General features: G+C 40.9%; 1 protein-coding gene across 7 annotated transcripts in view; it reads left to right on the plus strand.

The window, feature by feature from the left end:
- The window catches only part of rtkna (rhotekin a), a 59,543-nt gene that overhangs the window by 25,069 nt on the left and 14,176 nt on the right, over nt 1-20,298 (plus strand). Inside the window, exon 1 of one of the 7 annotated variants that reach the window (XM_058070637.2) lies at nt 9,700-9,973. The exons of 5 other annotated variants lie outside the window; for them this stretch is intronic. In XM_058070637.2, the coding sequence (XP_057926620.2) occupies nt 9,953-9,973 (21 nt within the window). In that variant the 5' untranslated portion in view covers nt 9,700-9,952. Of the gene's footprint in view, nt 1-9,699; nt 10,166-20,298 lie in introns of those variants that run through there. One more of the 7 variants, XM_058070636.2, reaches the window with a different exon arrangement.

Below are 20,298 nucleotides of genomic sequence, written 5' to 3' on the forward strand. Positions count from 1 at the left end.
AATTTTAGCTCCTCAGCCGACCCTGGATCGACATCAGGGCTGTGCCAGTGTTAAATAAGAACATAGCATCTCTGAAATCATGCTATGTATTTCTGGTGCTGTAATGAAAGCCGCATTTGTACTGAAGATTTCCATTCTGCAAGTCATTCATTGTTTCAGAAAGTACAATCCTGTGTCTGTGCGTGTTGACCCCTCTGTGTCGGACTCAACCCTACAGTTCTGAACATGGACTAGCACACAACAGCGGCGGAGTTAACAAAAACACTCATCTTGCACAACAAAATTTTAGGCATTGGATTGTACAGATGGTAAAATGATTTCAATCATGTGTTCAATGATATTAAATGAGTAAAGGTTTTACGTGAACACATTGCATGAGTGCATGGGGCAGGGCTCAAGACTGTGGCTAAATGGTCCCATTTTGCCACAAAAATATGATACAGAAAAACAAAGGCTAAAAGCAACCCAAATAAGTGATGGATCGACAGTGTAGAAGCAGTCAAAGGGAGTTGAACAGATTTTAAGCCTTGATTTGCAGATGGGGAGTGAGTTAATATTTCAGAGGTCAGATGGTAATGAATTCCAGAGTTTGGGAGGAGAGCTTAGTATTTCCAGTATTTTAAGTGTTCACTTCAGACATGGTGTCTGTATTTTATGACAACAAGGTAGCATAAAGACACTGTTTGAGTGGAGATGTGCTTTGTAAATAAATAAAGTACATTTGAAATGGTTCCAATCACATAAAACACTTTTTGTCAAAATAGCTTTAATAGTGCTGGAAGTTAGATATATCGGCAATATCATAAACCTGGACACTCGATTTATACTCTACTTTATACTCTACTACAGTACTTTAAATTGCACTTTTATACTGTCCGGTTTAACCCATTCAATCCCAGCTTTTTTGTTAAAGACGACCCCTTCAACAGTGGCCATTTTGGACGATTTTGACTGATTTCTCAAGGGACACAGAATACTGTGTTCAATGCTTATATACCTATAAACATGGAACATATGTAAAGAAAGATTAGACTCATCTCTTTGTTTCTACCTTTTTCCATTTGTTGGTAATCAGCAGTAGGTTTTAGGGAAATATCAGTTCCCAACAAGCCAAGGGAGAAAAAAGCTTTTTGTGAAAAGATACATTTGAAGGATAAATTTCCCTTTGACACATTTTTTTTCTTTTGTGATAGATCAAATATCTAAACAACTGTACCACAACATAAACAGTTGATGTACATTAAAAAAACAATCTATTTACAAATATAACACTATGAACTATGAACACATTTTTTAACATTTCGATTAAATCTCCTGTAATGCGTAACCTTCTGCACGTGACACTCCTCCATGCTCTTCCACTTTTTTGATGCTGTGTAGTGTGTTAAATCAAATGCACATTGCATTTTTATGTTTTAAAACTGCACTGACAGTGACATCTACATGCAGTTATGTCATCACCTGTTTATCAGAATCGTTCAAATTGAAATGATGCCCAACCCTACTTATAAATAGTGGTTATATAATTTTTGGTTTGACAATTTCCTTTTGTTCATGAATCAGTATATTCCAATTTGTGGAAAGAAGCTGATCATTGGACTCTAACGCGTTACAGCCATGGTGGCTGAACCTATGACCTGCCTCATGAGGAGCTCACATGGGGGTTAGGTGGGAGTTTGTTGCCGGTGTCATGTTTGACCTCTCACATGCTCCCAAAATGCTAAATTTAGCTATGTGTCATAGTTGGGATAGCGATCTTAAATATCGTTGGCTGTTGTCCTGCTGATAACATAAAACATTTTCTATCAACCTGACCCCGTAGCGCCAATATTGACTCTTTTATTACAGTTTGCAACCTTTTAAATTAGGCACTGACATTCCACTATAAGTCTCAGCCTATTTCTCAGCTCCTGACCGGACAGAGTTTCCACACATTGTGCTTTAATGTGAGGTCCTGCAAGGTCAAACTGACAGCCTTTAATCTCTGTTTACAGTTGCACAGTAAACCAGTATGCTTTTGAGCGAGATTGATGAATCTTTACCTTGTCTGTGAAGTTCCAGGGGTAGTGAAGGTTAATCCTAATTTTTCAAAGCTGCTCCACCTAAACTCAAGTCTTCACCTTTAAAAACTCCCGCTGTAATGCAAAAAAAGACATAGTAATGTCATTTCTAAATAGCAGTATTAAAGAATGCACTTGATTTTAGTGTAGGAATCAGGTAGTGGGAAGATAAATTGAAATAAACAAAATGTATATTGAGAAATGTTGCATATACAGTAAGGAAAATGCATATGAAGTTGGTTGTAACTGCATTTAGTGTATACAGTATGGCTACAGGCGGTCGAGTGGTTAACTCGCGCAGACCTCACAGCTAGGAGCTAGGAGACTAGGGTTCAATTCCACCCTCGGCCATCTCTGTGTGGAGTTTGCATGTTCTCCCCGTGCATGCGTGGGTTTTCTCCGGGTACTCCGGTTTCCTCCCACATTCCAAAAACATGCTAGGTTAATTGGTGATTCCAAATTGTCCATAGGTATGAATGTGAGTGTGAATGGTTGTTTGTCTACTATATGTGCCCTGTGGTTGGCTGGCGACCTGTCCAGGGTGTATCCCGCCTCTCGCCCGAAGACAGCTGGGATAGGCTCAGCAACCCCTGCGACCCTCGTGAGGAAAAGCGGTAGAAAATGAATGAATGAATGAGTATGGCTACAGTTTTTTACACAAAAATACATATACTGTACTACTCCTTTGCATACTATAGCATGTAGTGATATAACTCATGCATCTGCAGTTATATCCGTATTCATTTGGCTTTCGAGAATAACTTTTCACAATCTCTGCACAAGGCTGTCCGAATAAAAATCCATTCGTTGTAGTCGTGTTTGTACAGTATATTAGTTCAGCTCAAGGCTATTTAGCTTCTGTGGATGTTTTTGCTAAAGCTAACAGCGTTTGCAGTGTGGTGATACTCAAATCATGTCTGAGCCAATGCACATTCCTCCACAATGGAGCACTTCATTGGGCACTCCTCCTTCCACTGAACCTGTGTGTGTGTGTGAGTAAATATTTGAGTAATAAATCAACACTCTGCACACCGAAGCGGATTGCTTGGATTTTGTAAGGGACATCCATTTTAACACCTTGGATTTCTTTGGATTGCATCCAGTATGAACTTAGGTCTTCATGTATGTTTAACTTTGGCTGTCATAGCCATGGCCTGTTTGCCGTGTGTGTATTTTTGGCATACAGTAGATGGCATACTGTATATAGCGATACAGTACAACAGGCACAGGAAAAAGGAAGCTTTGTATCACATCATGCACACACCCGATGCTTTATCTGAGCAAAAAAGAATCAACCTCCAAAGCCCACTTCTTTTCCTGCCAAGCTGTGGTCCACCGACTCCAAACATTTTGGCTTGTAACACCACCTTGTGCACCCCAACACTTGCACTAAGCCCTCCCCTCAAATTGAATACCTCAGTTCACACCCCAGCTAACCTTCACCCATGCAGCAGTCAGGAGAAGCAGCCTCGGTGGTCTGAATAGGCGCTCTGTGTTGTGAGCAATGCAAAGGCTCTATCCAGCTTCCTATGAAAAACAGCAGGCTTCGGCCAAGCGAGAAAATACCCAGGCGGGTGGACAAGTACTGTTATTGGAACGCAAAGCTGACACCTTGCACCTTTTTTCCATTTGAAACCATCTCCCTCTGCTGCTGCTGCTTCTTTCCTGCCTCCATATTCATATTTGGCCCGCTCTTTCTTTTTATCTCAGCCTGCAGCGTCACCCACTGTTAATCCTCGCTCTCTGCTCTCCACCACGCCAAGACCAACACTTCAGTTTCTGCAGTTTATGCAGATTGTTTTTTTTTTTTGTTTAGCAACTGCAAATTGCCACCGCTTGCACCATCCTGATTGGGATAATCCAAATCGTTTTAAATTGGATTTGCAGCTACACGCCCACATGTTGCTGTTTTCAAGTGAAGATGGTGTGTTGCTTTTTCCTAAACAAGCCAATAAAAAGATCTGAGCAGCTGATTGTCTTTGAAAATGCCAGCAAACAAAAGTGTTAAGATGAGCATTTGGTGGGCTAAATGTGTTTCACTGAGTGTGTAAATGTTGATTTTGTGTCTTTCCATATGGAGGCAATTTCTTGCTTGTATGCGTGCTACATGTTTTAGCTTATGGGCTAACATCTGCACCCTCCACAAGGCTGTGTGCCAGTTTTATGCTGGGGTTTATCGATTCTGCGTTCCTTTTACAAATCTGACGTGGGAGTTGAATAAGAGCAGGAATGTATTCTCTTTCTGCTTATGTCTCTCCTAAGCAACCTTGGCAACAGGACATCCATACAGAGAGTACTTGGGGTTATCAAAAGGCCAAACCAAGTGGTCCAAGAGAACAATAATAGTTATTAAATCAACCTATTCTCATGGTGCACATTCCACTGAAGTCGCCAGCATCACTGGCACAGAAACCTTACAATTGTATATACTGGGCCAAAGTGTACTCGCTGTGTGTCAGCAGTATGCCAAAGACTGAGTAACTGCGTGCATGTGTGTGTACAGTATTTGGCAGGTACACCATCACAATTTGGACCATTGCTGCCTCACCATATGTGGTGCCATTCTGTTCTGACCTGAGCTTTTTCTTGCAATAATTTCACAGAATTTAATTTAAAAAAAATGCATTTTCTCAAAATATAATTAAAATAGTATTCTTCAAATACCTAACTACTGTATATCTTCATATCTGCTCATGAAAGATGGTAACAGTGTTATTTTTATTATGTATATTGTGTGCAGGTGCAGCTGTATTCAACAAAACAAGCACTGTGACAGCCTGACACTGAGAAATACATAGTGCACTTGAACAACTCATCAGTGCAGGGCACATTGTGCTTGGAAAGGAGACCGATACTGTGTGTGTTCTATGAACAAATAAACCACACACGTACACATAATAAAGATTAAAGGATTCCCCGACCGGAATCTGTCTGTAGTGTTCCAGCTGTAGAAAAACCATGATCGTCACTGTGACAGATAGCCACAGTGTACGAAAACGGCAATAGTTTTTTAGACTAAATTCTTTTTAACTTTCTAACTTTCCATGTTTCTCCGGGTACTCCGGTTTCCTCCCACATTCCAAAAACATGCTCGGTTAATTGGCGACTCCATATTGTCCATAGGTATGAATGTGAGTGGGAATGGTTGTTTGTCTATATGTGCCCTGTGATTGGCTGGCCACCAGTCCAGGGTGGACCTCGCCCTAAGACAGCTGGGATAGGCTCCAGCAACCCCCATGACCCTCGTGAGGATAAGCGGTAGAAAATGAATGAATTAATGTTATTGAATTAATAAATGAATTAATGTTATTGTTTATAATAATAATAATGGTACGGTTTACTTTTTAGTCTGACTTATGCTAAAGCAGATAAGCTTCAGTGTCTTTAAAGCATTTTATTATCACTGCAGCAGGCGTAAAAAAGGCTGGAGTTGTAAGAGACTGTCGGTAATTGGCTTTGGATTGGGGGGGATGACTGTGCTGTCAAAAAATGCCTAAATGCCACAGGCAAGCTTTTTTTATGGGGGAATTCCAGGTTGAGGAGGCGGTTCTTCAGGATTGAGGGTTTAATGATGAGGGAGATCTGTTGGCCAAAACTGTTGAAAGGGGCCTCTTGTTGTGGTGCGAGGTGCTGAGAGGCATGGCTGAGCTGTGAAACAACAGCTCACCTCTCTGCTTCAACATGATGAGGTCACTCAAGGCAAACTGCAGCTGGGCTCAGGATGACACATTCACACTTGTTATACCTTCTGTGTCCTTATGGGACCTGTGCCCTCCTCAGCCGACTGTTCGACTGTTCCTGTGAAGGTTTAGTCCCCCCTCCTCAGAACCAGCAGGTGACCATATGTCAGTTTGTGTTATAATCCTGTCATTACTAGGTGATGAAAAGGTTAATCCATCTTGCTTGGAATCCAAACACTGTCCATCTATTGGTTACACAGAGCGGCTTATCTCAATTTGATTGGTTAAAACCGAAAGCATTTTTGGACTACATTTAAATTACTTGTGGCTTATTTTGCAACCATAAACTTTGAGATCACCCAAGAGTTTATAATTATTACTATGTTATGTTGTGGATGGAAGATTTTTCATGTTTGTTAATATTATGAGATTACAAGTCGCCTTAATTTAGCAGTTAATAGGGCATTAGTCAGAAGATATCAACAGTTCATCAATTATAAGGAATAATGTGCTTGTATGGGTGTGAGTGTGTTACAATACCTCCAACTGCCAGGAGGGGGCGGAAAAGAAATGTGCATTTTGGGGTTTAACGTTTTATTTCAATTTTTGGTTTAATTTTCCAATCTAAATAATAAATAAAATGCTTTTCTTAAGTTTGACATATAGAATATGGTTATATAGCATAGAAGACAAAATCTAATAGTGTTCATGAACCGTTTATGAAAGGAACTGTTTATAAAGAAACTATTCTCAGTCTTGCATCTCACAGTGAATCCATTTCATTCTTATTAGCTCAAGTGCCACTTTTTGGACCAGGCTCAGTGACCCAGTGACTTTACTGGGGGGGGTGGAGTATCTGCAACGGAGCCTAAAGGCATCCAAAATGTGAATTTTTCTGAACCTATTTACTGATTTACTGTGCAGTCCGTCCTCTGGGTCATTTGAATGAAGATTCTACCCCAAAGTGCACAGAAATGGGACAAAAAGAGAGAGAAGTGTGTAGTTGCTGCAGAGAGGAAACTGCTGTGTTGTCGTTGAGTCAATAGGAAGTGCGAGAGACTCAGTGGAGGAGGAGAGGAGGGAGTGGGTGAGTAGACTCAATGAAGGAATGTCCTGGGAAAATGTGCTGCAGTGACACTTAGTGAGGATGATGTTCATTCACTGTGTCTGCAGATGTTAGTGACACATCATGTATCATCACTGTGTGCACGCTTTGCTCCTTCAACACCTCAGTTGAACTGTGAATACAAATTGGTCCCGGGTCGCCTGCTTGGCACAGCTACTTGCTGATGAAACCTTAATCTGATTAACTGCTGTATATTTACAGCATCTAAGTCCTGCGTTATCAAGCCTCATCTTGTTTGGGTTGCACATGTCTGCTCACCGAATGAAGACAAGTAATAAGATGGACATAATGAACTATAGTTTATGCTTTTTGTCATTCTGTGACAAAGCTTCCTGCTATTTGTTGCTGTGAGCTGAGCCTGTTATCGCTGCAATTTAGTCAGATTTTGCACACAAAGCGTGTTAGTGTGCAAAGTTGCATTGGGATTTTTGTAGCACAATTTGAGCTATGTGAGAAATTTCAAGTCCGTTTGAATTAAGGGGTCAAACCTTGCGGTGAAATAACAGTTGCGCCATGTGGTTTATCTATTAGAAGGGGTGGACTGGGACACAAATTTGGCTCTGGACTTTTTGGTCGAGATTGATCAACTTCAAGTCATGCGCAATTTGCCCCACTGATGTACATTTAAAGCCCTGAACCACTGTGTACATACAACACTATCTCTAACCACTCATACACTTACTAAACACTTACTGTGCACTTACTCTTCATTTTGTAGGACTTCTTGCAGTATTACATTATTTGTACTCACTCAACATCAAACAATGTTTCTGTCAACTATTAACCCTTTCAAAATTTGCATCATTTGTATACCATGTCTGTGGTTTATGTTGCAGAAGGTTGTATTTATAGTGCAGCCCACTCATGTTTTTGTACCTTTTCCTGTTAAAATGTTGGTGAGCACATGTTGTGCAGCCACGTGTTATCAATCCACTGAGGTGGACTTTGTTGTTGTGTTGCTATGGGCCAAGTCTGCCCACAGACAGACTCTCTCCTCCTCCATCCTCATCCTCCTACACGTCATCTGCTGCATTTCTAAGCTCACCAGCAATAACAACAAGTCGTGTTGCTCTAGATTTTGCTAAATTCATTACACTGTTTGGAATTGATGCATAACTTTCATTTCCTACTGTGGCGTGCTAGCGAGACGACCGATTGTGTGTTATCTGTTATTAGTTTTCCAGTATGTATATTCTTGAAACCAGCTCTAAGTCAGCTGATCCCCTCCTCCCCCCACCTCACCACAAACGGTACATCAGTAGGTTGACAGGGCAGAGCAATTCACTGCACAAGTTGCCAGCATGCTCACACAGGCCAGGCCTTCAGTACAGGCAGGCACACAGGGAGGGATTTTAGACACGGATGACGGGTTGTATTTTTATCCTGAATGATGAGTGACTATGTCAGTAATTACTGTACATACAGTATATTGTATGTAGCAATTACACTGCTGCTTTGTATGATTTGTGTAGCCTGTATTTCTGTTGACTCACAGTCATGGCATACAGTCATCAATCATTTATTGTGGTTAATTGGTTACAGACCCGTGAATTCCTGCAAAGTAAGATTCCTAATTTATGAATCAAATACAGTTGTTTGAAAAAGTGTTTGCCCCTTTTTTTTTCATGTTAGAACTCAGGAACGTCGCAAACACTTTTTCACATTAATGTATGCTCATAGTTAGAGCTCAGAAAACAGTTTATGACCATCTAAATATGGTTTTGAACATTATTATAGCCCCTTAGATATGAAATAACACTCCTATAGTCCCTGTTACACTCATATTATCCAATACAGTAGACATAATCAGAGCAAATAAGCCATTTAAGACATTGTGCTTGTGGTATAATACATTCAATACATGTCTTCTGGACATGCAGAGGACAGCGAGTGACGGGCGGGGGTTAATTTCGAGTGGATTACGGCCACAACAGTTGCATGTGTAATTATTGTTATTATTATTATGTTACTATTATGTATTGTGTATTTGTGCTGAGTTGACTTTATCTATTATTATGAATATAGAAATAGTCTTTGTTTTCATTGCCACAGCAGTGTGGCTCACTCTCGAGATTGACAATGCTATGGAAGTGTTGCAGGAAAATTAGTGGTTTGTTTACTTTTGAACTAGTGGGTCTTGTAGTTAACCTGACACAACAGATACTTTGTCGGCAAATTTAATCATGGAATAAATACCCCCTGATGGCAGCCATGTTTTTCAACCAATCTTACTCACATTTTACAAACACTTGTTTGTCAGGCTCCTAAAGGTGTGTGCCAAATTTAGTCATAATTTGACATCACACTCAAGAGTTGGTGTTTTGTCCATCTCACTTGAGTTTCAATAATAATTCACAATAACAATTAATTTCAATAGTGGTGTCAGAAAAATAATAGGTTGGGGGGGTGAATATTTTGGGTGCATATTTTGACAAATGTTCACCCTTTTGTGTGCAGCAATTCAAATGAATACACACATGTACAAAACAAAGTCTGTATGCTCCACTTTAGTCTTGTATTTCCATATAAATGTGACCTTTTTATAGATTCTGGTCACTTCCCGGAGGATTTGGAAAAATGTGGATTGGCTATTGAACAGACGTCACATTGAAAAGTTGAATCATTGCTTAAAATATGACTAAAACAAAGACAAACATACATTATGTTTCATCTTTTTTTCCCTACTGTAGGCGTTTGGCTTGCTTGCAGCTCAACTCTGTAAATAGTAGCTTCAGGATGGTGTGTTCTGTCACATTTCACCCCATGATGTCTTGGGAAAAATCCGTAAATGGGAAAAAGGGCGTGGACAAAACATGGAATGACCTTTTTGAATTGTTGCCAGCACCCTGTACGCCCTTTAAACAACCCTGGGTGTCCCTGAATGCCTCAGTGGAGGAGAAGGGTTTGCATGATGTCAAGTCACTCTCCTCTACGTGCACGCACCCGCCCTCTTAAGAAACGACTCTTGGTTGGTCCATCAGTCGGTCATTCTTTATCCTCCCCTTGTGCTGCTGCGTGTGTGAGTGAGAAGGAGACGAAGAGAGAGAGAGTCCGGACGGAGCTGTACTGGACCTAAAGCAAGCACGATGAGGACGACCCACGCAGAGGTTCGCACAATGGCTCGCCTTTTTACGAAAATGACCGAGTGCTTGGACTGTGGGGACCCGTGACTCGCAACTCGGATTTTATTTTTTAAACTTAAGATTCCGTTGTGCGTGGGGTCGCCTCAAAAGGACATTTGACTTGTGTTATTTTTACTTACTGTCTGCTGCACCATGAACTACACGAACCACCAAGCGGTAAGCTTCTCCCACGTTATTTTTTGTTCGACTTCTGGGCTTCGTGGAAAATATCAGTCACTTGTCAGAGGACTCACGTCACAGCGTCGCGCGGACCACGTGGGCTGCCCGTGAGTTCTACTGCTCGTGCCCGTGGGGTGCCAGCAGGATTTGGACTAACCTCCTTGGTTCTGCTGCTGATTGGGCTTCAGTGATTAGGAACACTGCCAACTTTCACATAGCTGCCTTGCTAATGTGTGCATGGTCCAACACCGGCTGCAGTTCCATGTGTGAATAGAGAAAGCTAAGCATCACAAAGTTTTATGTTATGACTTAAACGGTTATGTTTTGACGAAAAAGTGAGTACACCCCTCATAATTTCAGCAACCATTTGAATATCTTAAGGGGCAACACTATATAAATGAAACAAGCACAAGCAACTGTAAATGACTCAAGTCAAAGCTATTATTGTCAAAATAGCTGACCGCACAAGCGAGTACAAAGATATTTGTGGCGTGCTATACAGTCAAGCATGGTGGTGGTGTCGTGTTGTGGTCTGGATTCCATGCCTGCTGCCGACACTTTGGAGCTACAGTTATTTGGGGAAAACATGAATTCAGAGTTTCATTAACATGAAGTGGTACATGATCTCCTCCCTTTGGAAACTACATCACATGCCAGTTTTCCAACATGCTCAAGAGCCCAAACACATCTCCAAGATGATGCTTTGTTGAGGAAGCTGATGTGACTGCGTATAGTATGTCTCCATCTTCAAGCGGAAGGAAGGTAGAGGAGCATAATATGTCCAACATCCATCAGGATCCAATCCAATAAACTGCAGCTCCCCAGTGTTGGCAGCAATCATGCAGCCCCAGACCATGACACTACCAGTTGGTAAAAAGGTGGGATAATGTTGCTGTCGAGACTCTCCAGGACTGTTTCCAATGCACAGACTGGAGCGTGTTCACTGATGGGAGCAGCCTCGAGGATGCCACTGAGGTGGTCACCCATTATATATCACATTTTGTGAGGAAATGATTATCTCCACACAAACTGTAAAGGTGTTTTCTAATAATAGGACCTGGATCACAAAAGTCTACACATATCTTTCTCTTTTTGTCCCATTTCTGTGCACTTTGGGATAGAATCTTCATTCAAATCATGACCCAGACTTTGTCAAAAAACTTTAAATGTGAAGAAAATAGCCTTTAATTCAGGGAACAAAACTGAGTCTAAACTCATCCAAAACAGACTGAATAAAGAAATAAAGACAGCCAAGAGAAGGTACAAGGAGAGGGTCGAGAAACTTTTTCAGGAAGGCAATGCCAGGAACACCTGGCAAGGTGTTTTAACCCCTTGCTGGCTGGCCTCTCCAATAATTCAGCATTATCAAATACACAGACAAAGGAACCCATGAATATGGCAGAAAACCTACTTCTGTAGTCCGACTTCTCATAGGAGAGAAGGGAGCTCACAGCAGAGCTCACGCCAAGGTTATCCACCCAAGCAAATTTGGAGCTGCAACAGAATGAAGTGGAGCTCTTTGGTAATGAAAGGCTTTAAAAGCCTTATTCTTCCCCAGCTCCGGGAGGAGGTCAGTATTCATGCTGACCTTCTCCAGTTTGCACACAAACAACACAGGAGTGTGGAGGATGCTGTACTGATGCTGCTGCATAGGGCATATACTCATCTTGAGAAGCCCAAGTCATTCATGAGGTTGGTGTTTGTGGACTTCTCGAGCACCTTCAACACTGTCCAACCTCACCTGCTGGGGCGTAAGCTACTCCAAATAGATGTCAACCGCACCTGATCCTGCAGACCCTCTCTTTCCTGACTGACAGACAACAACGGGTCAGAGTTAATGGTCACCTGAGCTCATCAAAATCTGTTTCCACAGGAGCTCAGATGCTTCATTGAATCTGTAATTACCTTTAACATTTCAGCTTGGTATGATTCACTATCAAACATTCATCGTAACCCACTAAATAAAATCATAACATTGAGCAGCAAAAGAAATGGACTACACCAGGAATCACGCATCAGCATTTATAATAGAAAGGTATGAGCATAGCTGTTTTATGTTGTATTGTTGGGTACATGAACTGCACACGCTTTGATGCTCTGCACAAATGAAGTTCCTAACAGATAAATAAAGTTCTTAAGTAAGTACCACTACCACACTTGACTGTATAGCAAGATGCAGTTATCTTCATACACACTTGTGTTGCCAGCTTTTTAGACAATACTGGCTTTGTATTGACTTATTCTTAGCAAGATTGTAAACCTATATTGCTATACAAGCTACACTAAGTTCCAAGTTTAATTTCTGTAGAATTATGCCTTGGGGATGTATACAGTATGGCAATAACTATGTATGCCAGACTTGTGCCTCTAATCAGCGTTTGCGGGTCAGAAGATTCCAACAACTTGCTGTTGAATTGTACATAATAACTGATTCGTGACGCACATGAGCGTTTAAATGTATGTCTCCTGTTTATCTCAAAAGGCCACGGGCGTCAGCATCACCCAGTGAGAGCTTGACATGTGATCTTGTGTCCCCATTGCTGCTACAACCACAACCATGTTGGCTCATTATCTGTGAAAAGGTCACTGATGTGCCAGAACGTCTCCTCTTTCCGTGCGTTCTCCGCAGTGACACAGAACAACACTTTAAGTTTGCATCACTTCATTGCATTCGGCTGTTATACCAATTTAGCAGTGTGCTCTTTAATGCATTCCGGCATCCAGTGCTTTTCATTGTGTCTGCCAAATTCTGCAAGAGCAGCACAAGCAAAAATGGAATCCACTTACAATCAATAACCACTCACTGCAGAGAAGCTGTACTGTCTGTTAGTCGAACCTGGCTCTCCATCCACTCCTCTTTGGCTATCAATGAAGATAAATATCTTGAGTGCTGCATAGCTCTGTCTCTCCTCCTCTTTCCTCCCCTGCCTTCAGTGGGCTGCAGCCACGTGTGTCGGAGTGCTGTGGAGGTCATTTTTTTTTCTCTTCCTGCATTGCTGTGCAAGCTAGATCTCCCAGTCACAGAAATGCAGAGACATGCACCCGTTCTTCTTAGTGAAATGGGGACATTCGTGTATAAAATGAGATGACAGTTTTATAATGCCCACCCAATTATAGATATTTTAATACAAACCAATTCATATGCTCGGTTTTCTTATCTGGGGCTTTCATAGTCTTTTCTGGTGTGTGACCTCAAAGCCACTTCAAAAATTAGTCCTTTTCCTTTTTTGCCTTTTTTCTTTTCAATAGTGTGATGAATGTACCACAAATATGAATAAGAGACGGGGTTAGATGGATATCTGAGAGTATTTTTGTTAACCATTTTGTATGAAGCCACAGTCGTAAACTAAGCTAACTCTGCTACCTTCCATTCATTCATAATGAAATCATCCAAGGTTGATTGAAAATATTGCAGTACTGTATACATACCCAGCACACAGACTGGTAAAAAGTGAAGGGTGTAACATTGCCCATGCTGATCAAATGAACGTATCAATGTGTCGGCAAGCAGCTGGACTGTCAGTTGACTGCTTGCAGGTCTCAAAAACAATCATCATGCTGCAGTGCCTTATGGCAAGCTGAGTATCTGACAAGACCAAGCATTTGAAATTAATAGAAGGTATCTGGATTCCAAAATGTGATGAATTCTTATAGTGATGAATCAACAGTGTTCCGTAAGCAGATGAGATATCACTAGGTAGAGGATTCTATAGCGACCTGATGAGCTACTTGCTTACAGTCCTGATTGTTTGTGCAATCACCATCGGGTATAATGAAGACACTTTTAAATATAAATGTGTGCATATTTATCAACAGTACAGATTGGCTAGTTTCAAGTTAAAACTGAGACTATTAATTGCTGCTTCGGTCCAGTGGCTGCACTACTAGTAATGGCTGAAATGGGGCTATGTGTGTTGTACAGGCTGTGCAGACACTGCTTGCATTTTTATGCTTTCTGTACAATCACTTCTTCAAATCATTAAACAGATTTGTTGCGTTGCAACTACTACTCAGGGATGATGAAGACATGGTCCATGAATGCCACCCTAGCCTCAGGTCATGGTGCAATCGTGTTGTGCCTGCTCCACAGTTGCAGGATAGTAGCATGCTGGTGTTGTTATATGGTTATCCTTGGCTAAGGTTAACTCAGATCCGTCATGCCTGTGTGTTCTGCTGTTGCACTTAATTGATGATTAATAATTACTGAGTTTGCTGATTTGTCCGCCGAGGAAGAACGTCTCTCTTCAGTATATTGAGAGATAGAAATACACAGATAATAGGAGTGATGGCTTAATGATGCAGAGATTACGAGGTGGTCACAGAGGTGAACAGCTTGTACGGTTATCTGTCTGCAGCTGATGTAAAGTGTCTGGCAGCGGATCAGAACTGGCCTCATCCCACAACTACTTTATATCACCTTTATCCGAGCAGGCAGATGCTCAACTCTCGCTTATCTACACAAGACTGTTTGACACTGGGTGGCCGAAGCGAGTTACATTGTGTATATGTGTGTTTTATGATTACATTCTCTTGGCTCAGTACAATTGTTTCTGTGTCATTCATATGTGCATAGCTACAAAGAGCATGCAAAGGCAAACTACTCCAATATGATTGGCAATGAAATCAAATGGCCAATTCACCCATTTTATCTTTCATGCTGCTCACATGATGAAATGCTGTACACAGTGTAACACGATTATATCAAACAAATAGCTATTGATACATTTCCTGTAATATACATGATGTCACATGGGGGGGATTGCTTTTGAATCTTGACCTCCATTTACATACGTGGACATACTAATTTTGAGCCATTCATTTGAACAATTCTTTTTTCACGGTGTAATGATTTTATGATAACCATTTTCAGTTATTCTTATTCATTCATGTCCATGATGAGGGCATTTTAATTTCTGACCATAATTGTTTCGCGCCTGTCTATGTAAGCACTCTCTAAGTATCACATTGTCCATGTGTACTCCAGTCTGCATTTTACACCACAGCTCACCAACGTGGCTTTTTATATTTTTAGGCATTAGAAAAATAGCATGTATGTCGCTCTACTCGGTATACACTCAGAGGTGTATTTTTATCATGGAATTTTTAACTGCAACAGTTGCAGGCTGAAGATACTATGATAGTGCGGAGGAACTGGCATCACATTCCATACAGATTAGATGACTGAAGACAAACATAAGACTATAAGACATAAGATTTCATCACGATTTTCTATTGTAAATAATTGAAATTGAAGTAATCTTTCATAAAATGTACAGGCAGAACCGTAGACATTTTACCATTCTTAACTGTAATACAAATGTAAACATAAGTTAACCCCTGTTATGGTGACGCAATGATGGTAGTAAAACAAAATTGAGGGATGTTCGATTTTAGAGGCATTGTTGTATTTCATAAGAGGAATATTATTGGTGTCTCTTTTGAAGCAATTGAGGCAAAATGGATAGCACTACTTGGCTCTAGGTGCTGGTCTCTACTAGAACAACAACATTACCTCAGCTATGGAGCTGAGCTGATCTATAAGCTATTTTTATGCATGTCTGGATACAAGACATTTTATCATGAAATAAAAAAAAAACGTGTTAATTTTTGCCAAATATCCATCCTTAGTACCATTTAAAATGCTGCTAAATAAATGCCTATTGTTGCTTTAATCCCTGTTAGCCCATATTACATTGTTCCCGTTTGGAGTATCAGTAATCAGAGCAGGCTGTAAAGGCTACTAAGTGGAAAAACATCTAATAGTGGTCTCATCTTACACATGTTCTTGGTGATGTAATACGTTTGTAAATAATTAATCATTTTGTCAGCAATATTTGTTAGTTTTCTTTTTTTTTTTTTAAATTGAAGTGCAGCCCTTTTCCCCCTGAAGACTTTGTATTTTTCCTGAAAAGAACAGTAAATTAGGTGATTTCTATCAACTTATGAAATAAGAGCATTGGCTTATTAAAAGGTCGCTCAAGTGATTTGTATCTCGAATTCAAAGGCTCGGAGGCTTTATGAATATTCTAATTGCCTACTTTCACTTAAGGGCTATCACAGTTGATAATGATTCAAGGACACACCCGCACACGCAAGCTTGACATGAAGGTGTGCTGCTCTGTCATACAGTGAATCTTTGGCTCTGTTCACCTTCCTGTCGGTGCTTCCATTACGGCACTCAAGTGGGGACAGCACACGTGCTTCTTTACACGTGTGGCCGTATATTCTAAATAAGGCAACAGTAGCAACAGCTATGAATTATGGAGTGCAATAAAAGCAGCTTCAACTGCTGAGCCTTTGGCTACAAAAGGAGACACGGAGCGGGAGAGGGAATAAATGACGGCGTTCTTGTGGCTTGCAGTATGAATCGAACTGACTAAGACAAAAGAGGCTGTATATGATGGGATGTGGAATCCTTACTATTTTGCTAATGATGCCATTTTCAGTGAGAGGTGTCTTTTATAAAGCTTTGCATAGCTCATCTGTGTAAAATACTTTATAGAGCGATGGTGATTGTAGTTAGAGGTCTTATGAGCACAGGTAGACTTTTAAATGATAGTTTAGGTAATTAGTCTAGATAAGGAGGAAAGCCTGGGATTATGTAGACAAGTGTGTGTGTGTGGGGGGGGGGCAGAAATGATGTTGAAATTCTTAATTGGCAGGCAAGTGAGCCGATTTGCATTAAAGCTCTTCAAATATGCTACAGGGCATTGCTTGGCAAATATTAGTAGGCTGGACTTGTGAGAGGAAGATAACCAACCACCCCCTCCCCACCGGCACCCTCCCACTACCCCCTGAAGCGAAGAAGCTTAATGTTTGCAGCCCAACAGGGAATCCTGCAAGCTCATTCTCATTACATCCTTCCTTTTACCCCCTTTTTTGCCGCAGCTCCCCCTTTAGCAACATTCCAGGCTATCATACTAAACTGACACATGCCTTGTACACATTTACATAGCTGATATATTGTTGTAGTTGCTCTACTAGCATCTACTTTGTGTAGAAACAGACAACCCGCACATGTAAACATGCACAGCAAAGCAACTGTGTTATGGTCAACTCTTTGATAGCCAGCACCTTCGTAAAGCAACTGAAAGACTCCAGTCCAGCCATCCAGATGTCATTTAATTAGCGCTTGACCATGGTGAGACAAAAATGACATGCTGTCATGTAAATAAGATAACTGACGACATGAGAGACCTTGCAGCATTTTTCCTAAAAGAGTGAGACATCTTGTCAACTGAGAGCTGTCAATCACAGTGGTGCACACTGAGCTTTGGTAATCCCAATGTGACACTGCTCCATGACACCCATCCCTGTGGAGTCGACTAAGTAATGTTATGTTTTATAAAAAGGTATTTTTATTTTATCTGTTAACATATATGGATATCCCTCCATACCCAACCGCGATAAATGAATGCATGGGATATAAGATTAAACAATTTACCACTTCTACATTGAATGGAGGGGAATTTTTGCCACTCATGTCGTACATGTCATGGCTGACTTCATGTGGTGTTGTAATGTAATGTCTGAATCTAGTGATCAAAATAGTACATATCATGTGTATGTCAATATATTTTGACTAATTACAGACCATAGTCTATACACTAATACGTTTTTATATAGTGATGGAGCGATAATTAGAGTAGTATGTAGTAGAGTAGTAGAGTAGAGTAGTATTAAAGTAGTATGTCACAGTAGGAACTAATTTTGTAATGAGCATTACTGTAAGGGCTGGAGTGAATCTACAATATCATGAACATGTTTAGGAATGGTTTGGCCTTGGCACAGGTCAGCGCTCCAGCAGGTGTCATTCTAGTTTAATCGTGTCATTCAGCCTAATATCCCCTAAAGTCCACTTAGATGAGGGAAAATGTGATGTTGTGTTCTGATTGATGTTTTTAGTGCTTTTTTGTTACTCCTAAAAAAGTCGCCATTTGGTTGCATGCAAGATTGTATTACAATCAACAGTTGTTTACGAGCTTGAAGCTGGAAGTGGCACCCAGCCACGTATAAATCTACACTCTGCAGGCGCATTCCTCCTCAGGGGCGACACACACCGTCATAAAGTAGACAATAGAGTGTGTGTGTGTGGTACAATATGCATTACCTTCTGCAAGTCCAACATATGAGTGTGGGTGCTTTGCGGACTCCTTCTATACTTTAAACAAATGTACCCCACTCATGCTGTCTTGTGAGTATACAAGGAACAAATATGTGCTGGCTTGAACACATACTGTCACACGCTGCATGTGAAACAAATTAAGGAACAAAGATATGCATATCACTTCTCATACTTCACACTTAATACTGTAACGTCGCCCTTTGAGAGCTGCAGCCCGACTGCATGGAACATAATTTTTGTGTGACAACAGCAAAGTAATGTGAAGTTTATTACAGGAAGTTGAACAGCCAACAGTGGAGGATTGTAATTGAACAATTATATAACTAATGTTGTATAATTTGGAATTTGACCAACATATTTTAAGAAAATGTACCCTTGAAGTCACAAAAAATGTCATGTAGTTTTGCAGAACATTATTATGCAAGACCTTGGTGTGCTTTCCTTTTTCTTTCGATTTTTGTGACTTTTTTTCTCAACGATGAACAAACCAGGATCCAGGCTGCAGTGGTATGAACCACAGGTGACTGTTTTTTCTGATTGGAATAGAAAGGCATTGATTGACATGATGACTACTTAAGTCTCCATAGAAATCGGCTGATACTGATCGGTGGACAATTGATGGAAGTAGCACTGTTAAAAAAAAAACAAAAACAATTGATAATATTACAAGTTGGCAACAATCAGCGACGATGGAAAAAACATAGGAAGTATCAATGGAAATGTAGTAGAGGTGCAGAACATCTAAGTGACAGCAGGAAGGAATGAAACAGAACAGTGAACCAGCAACGTCCTAATGACTACTCTGGGCTTAGGAACACCACTGATTGTAAATTGCCGCCAGCTGCTGCACACTAGAATCAAGCGGCTGCACATTATATGCAGCAGGAAGCAACTCCAAAATAAGAGCACAGTACAGGAGATGATATTGACACTTTGATTGTATGCACTGTATGTTTAGTGATTCCTACCATGCACTAACTAGGGTTACTATACTACTTTGTACTGTAAACATGTCCCTGTTTTCTGCTTTCCTGTCCCTGGTATCACAACAGCAGCCCCTGCAGCTTGCACATTGTGGAGATCTTGTCATGGGAAAGAACACTGTTTATGATTCCTTTTGGTTTTCCATGTTTGTTAGTTTTGCCTTATTTAATACCAAGCTGTGTCTGCTGTGATTCATTAGCCATGTGTGCTTCAGCATGTGGATGGAATGCAATGGAAGGAAACACAAGTGGAAATCTTTGACACAACACCATAGTAAGAGGTCAGATCATAGATTACTGCAGACTAGATAAGAATATAGCTGTGGATTGTGCAGGGTTACCTAATTAAGTGAGCATTGACTGTGAAGCTGCATTGTAGCAGTGACAATAACTGTGTAGAAATGTAGTGCCGTGCAGTCATTTCCTCTTTTCGCCATGTTTCTCATGTTCTAGAAGTGTTCTCACAGCTCACTGACTGCTGTGGGAGAGGAAGAGCGTGAGTGAAAGGGAAAGCCAGAGGAAGAGGGTGGAGAGGAAGGCGAGGCACATAATTGTGGCTAGCTGATTTAAAGCCAGGTCTTTGGTGTGTAAAGTCCCACTGTATACTGTACGTGTGGGTAATTCTTGGACAGAAAACATACTTTTTACCCCTTACTGTTCTGTCATGGGAGAAATATTTAGCTAGCATCATTTTAACTCACTTTTTGTGGCTACACTTCCATTCATTCATTCATTTTCTACCGCTTATCCTCACGAGGGTCGCTGGGGGTGCTGCCCATTCATACCTATGAACAATTTGGAGTCGCCAATTAACCTGGCATGTTTTTGGAATGTGGGAGGAAACCGGAGTTAGCATGCACACTAACCACTCGACCGCCGTGCAGACACTTCCATTTCATTTCATTTTTTTCCTAAATACAAACAACCCTGTTGAACTTAAAATCTTGAGAGTTAACCACAGTCCATCTGGTCTGGTCAGAGATGGAGGTCAGAGGTCAAGGGTCAGTGGTCTAACCAGCAAA

Source organism: Doryrhamphus excisus, linkage group LG3 (genome assembly GCF_037039965.1).
Source record: "Doryrhamphus excisus strain RoL-2023G ecotype Guam linkage group LG3, RoL_Dexc_Guam_v1.1, whole genome shotgun sequence".
NCBI lineage: Eukaryota > Metazoa > Chordata > Actinopteri > Syngnathiformes > Syngnathidae > Doryrhamphus > Doryrhamphus excisus.